The sequence below is a fragment of the Lipotes vexillifer genome, unplaced genomic scaffold (genome assembly GCF_000442215.2).
Source record: "Lipotes vexillifer unplaced genomic scaffold, Lipotes_vexillifer_v1.1 scaffold1063, whole genome shotgun sequence".
In the NCBI taxonomy this organism is placed as follows: Eukaryota; Metazoa; Chordata; class Mammalia; order Artiodactyla; family Lipotidae; genus Lipotes; species Lipotes vexillifer.
The window spans coordinates 3285041-3288798 of NW_006799734.1; the positions used below are offsets into that span (position 1 = coordinate 3285041).

The window sequence follows — 3758 nt, forward strand, 5'->3', positions numbered from 1 at the left end:
GCTCAAGGGACAGATGAGCACAGTGCCTCCCAGGGGGAGGAGGGGCCCCGCCGTCCATGCCTCCATCTAAAGGGGAAACTCTGGGGGGAGGGGGGGCCCCCGCTATGCACACCTCCGTCTAATGGGGGACAGGGAGACAGGCTGAGGCAGTGGGGCACCAGCTGGAAGAGTCCACCTGAGCACCTGGAGGTCCCAGGCCTCACGGAGTCAGGAATTTAGGGACTGACCTCGGTGGAGTACAACTTGGGATCGTGGGCTGCTGTCCTCACAAGTGTGTTGAAGAGCAGAGAGGCACCCAAATGGAAAGGCGTGGAGACCCTCGGGGACGCCCCTGGACCCTCCTCCATGAGCTCACAAGGCCAGTCTGAGCCACACAGATTCTCTACCTCGACCCCAGTCGTGTGGTCAGTGACACGCCTTGTAATCAGACACCACAGATAAGAAACCCACAGCCCCCAGGCTCCATCCCCAACCAGCACAGGTCCCCCAAAACAGACCCCACGGATACCCAATTTCTGATGACCCAGACCCATTTATAGATCACTGACCCCCACCCAGAATCCCAACGTCCTCACAGCCCCCGCCCCCGCAGAAAGAGCCTAAAGCGATTCCGTGTGGGCAGGCACAGGGCCACCCTGGGACTGGCTGTGCGCCCACCACGTGGGGGACTGACTGCATCCCTCCTTCCGCTTTCATGTGTGAAAAACCGTAATTAACAGTCGATCAGAGGGCACAGAGGTGCATCATTAGTAAGTGAAGGAAAACCCATTCCCTTCTAAATCAAATTTGGGTTTGTATTTCCAAAGAAGTTTCACGAAATGCAAACCACCTCCTGTCATAGAGGATGGATGAATCTCGGGACTTCCACGAGCAGAGCCAGGGTGCTCCCCAGAAGGTGCCGGACCCCTTGGAGCTCCAGGTGAGCACAGCTGAGACGGATGGGGACAAGGGCACATGTGCTTTATTGCTTATGCTGCATATTCAAATGAATACAATAAACCCCTTTAAAAAGTAAGGCACGTGAGCAGCCTTCTGTGCAAGTTCCGTATTATTTAAAATTCCTATTGGCTAATAAAAGTATTTCCACTCTAGAACTGGAGCTATCTAGAAAAGCACATGATGAGTGTTTTTGCAAGCTGAGTACCTGTAACATTATTGTATCGTACCTCATGGCACAATTAAACAGCCTCAAATCAAATGTGTGTACCTAAGTAATGATATAACTACTGTTACAATTGCAAAACATTAACCAGCTTATCCACATATGTACAGTTGGGTTCCCAAATGATAATCATACAAAATCTAAAGGAAGAACAGTATCTAACGCATTTGTGTACCATTTTTCATTACAGGTAAGAGATTTGGCATTTTCAGTCTTTTCTTCCGTAAGTCCCGTCAGTATCCGCAGGAGACCAGTGTCATACGATGCTGAAGACCATGGAAAGATACTGCTCATATGACACCTGAATCCAGCCGTCCTGGTCCGTGTCATAGCGTCTGAATATATCTGTCAACCTCTGAGGAAAAAACAACAGGTGTTTAGATCTAATACTTATCAAACAGAAGGAACCAACTGTACTGGTAAAAGGGCATTCAGGAACCCAATTTCAGAAGCATTCACGTCTCTGCCCGCAGAGGGGCACGGGCGAGGTGCCCTCGACCACCCTCAAAAGCCAGGCCGGTCCACCCTGGAGATGCAGGACAGCAGTGCGTAGGCGGGTGGGCCGCCAGCCCAGCTCCACCACACACCCCGGCCCTGGGTCCTGGTGGAGCCCTCTGGCCCCAGAACCTGGCTTCCCAAGTCCCTGGTGGTGAGCCTGGGTCCTCCCTTCCCACTCTAAGGCTGTCCTCCGGGGGGGCCTCCCTGAAGGCTCACCTCTGCTCTGGCCACTTGCCGCTCAGGACAAGGGGAAACCAGCCCCCACTAGGTTCCTCCTTTAGAACCTGCCGCCCAACAGAGGAAGCCCAGTGCAGGGCCAGAAGGGCAGGATGACCTCATGCCAGCCCAGGACCCTGGCTGATGCCCAGCCGCCCTCCCCACTCAGGGCCCACCCGCCCACCTCCTGTCTGACCACACCCCCAGGGCGCCACCTCAGTCTGTTCACAAGCCTGGCCGCCCGAGAGCAGGGACGGTTAGGTAAGTGCCACTCCAAATGACAGATGCCGGGCAACCATGGCAGGCTCTGAAGAATCCTCCTGACAGAAGACAGTGCCCCAGGCTCATGGTGACCTTGGTGGTCGCCTGTCCACCTACCCAGGGACCGAGAGCAAGGCTGCAGCCTGGCCCATGAGCCGTGTTCCCTGCACCTCAGTCTCTCCAGTTCCACCCCTCTCCTGTGCTGGGCAGGGTGACGGCCAACAGCATACAGGCTGACACAGGTGACAGTCCACACGGGCGTCAGCCAGGAGCTTCCTGTGTGTGAAACGCTGGCGTGACACAAACCACAGAAACCACCAGCAGCAGTAACCTCCCACCATGAGACCGATGGGTGATTTCCCTTTCTTTACACTTAACTGTCTCTTCCCAAGATTTCTACAAGTTTCCACGTTGCTTTGTAGAAAACAATTTTCAAAAAGCCTTTTTCTTTTTGGAAAGAGGCAGATGAAAAGAAAACGCTTTTGAGGGCTTTTGAGGATTTTTTACATGTGGCCTGCAGCTTAGCCTTTCCTTTTCGATTCCCCACCCCTGCCCAGCGTTTAGGCTCCTTCTCCAAGGCTGGGAGGGAGCAGGGCAGCAGCAGGCTTCCAGCATGGCCCAGAGGCAATGGCCAGCTGCGGGCAGCCTCCCGGCTGGCCTGTGCTCAGCTCACAGGCGAGCAGAGGCGCCGCGTGAGCTCCTCAGGGGACTCAGATCCTGCTACTCTGGGGGCTGAATGCTGCCATGTCATGACCCTTGCTTACGCAGAGATATAAGGATCAGGTGGTCACTTATGGGACATAACCTCAGATGAAAATCCTAAGCCCACAACAATCCAGACGCAGATCCTAGTGAGAGACTTTCACACTACACCTGTTCCTAACGTGTGCCGACAACACTGCAAACATGTAATCCTGCCTCACCAGACACCGAGAGGGAGAGACAGGGTAAGGCTCTCTGCTTTTCAGAGACGTGAGGCTTAAATGCTAACAGACCTGGCTCTCCAAGTCACTGAGGGACAGGGACTGATGGGCCCAGATTCCCCGGGAAAGAAATCAGGATAGCAGACCAGGCAGAGAAACTTCACTTACTGAACTATCACTTTAACGGGGAAAAAACCTGAGAATGCTTTCCCAAATTCCAAATTATACTGCTAACTTCATGCCTAGCACACCCCTCTGTGGATTCTAAAACCAACAAGACGTAACCTCCATTTGAATGCGAAGTGCAAGGGTATCTTTAGGGAATAGGTTCTACTGAAATACTTACGGAAAACACATTCGCTTCCCATAAATGGGACTGTGACAGAATTAAGAGGGAGGGTGTCACAGAGTCTTATGTAGACCTGGCCATGAGTTGATAACTGCTGAATCTAAATAATGGGCAAGTGGGTTCATTATACTGTTGTCTCTGCTATTTTTTTTGCGAGTTACGCGGGCCTCTTACCGCCGCGGCCTCTCCCATTGTGGAGCACACGCTCCGGACACGCAGGCTCAGCAGCCATGGCTCACGGGCCCAGCCGCTCCGCGGCATGTGGGATCCTCCCGGACCGGGGCACGAACCCGTGTCCCCTGCATCGGCAGGCGGACTCCCAACCACTGCACCACCAGGGAGGCCGTTT

The 3758-nt window shown here is 53.8% G+C and overlaps 1 protein-coding gene across 3 annotated transcripts in view; it reads right to left on the reverse strand.

The window, feature by feature from the left end:
* Nucleotides 1–777: 777 nt before the first annotated feature.
* PDCD6 (programmed cell death 6) overlaps nt 778–3758 on the reverse strand; it is a 23070-nt gene continuing 20089 nt past the window's right edge. For 2 of the 3 annotated variants that reach the window (XM_007471921.1, XM_007471920.1), the window contains one exon: nt 1419–1517. In XM_007471921.1, the coding sequence (XP_007471983.1) occupies nt 1419–1517 (99 nt within the window). Of the gene's footprint in view, nt 1518–3758 lie in introns of all 3 variants that reach the window. The other variant, XM_007471919.1, reaches the window with a different exon arrangement.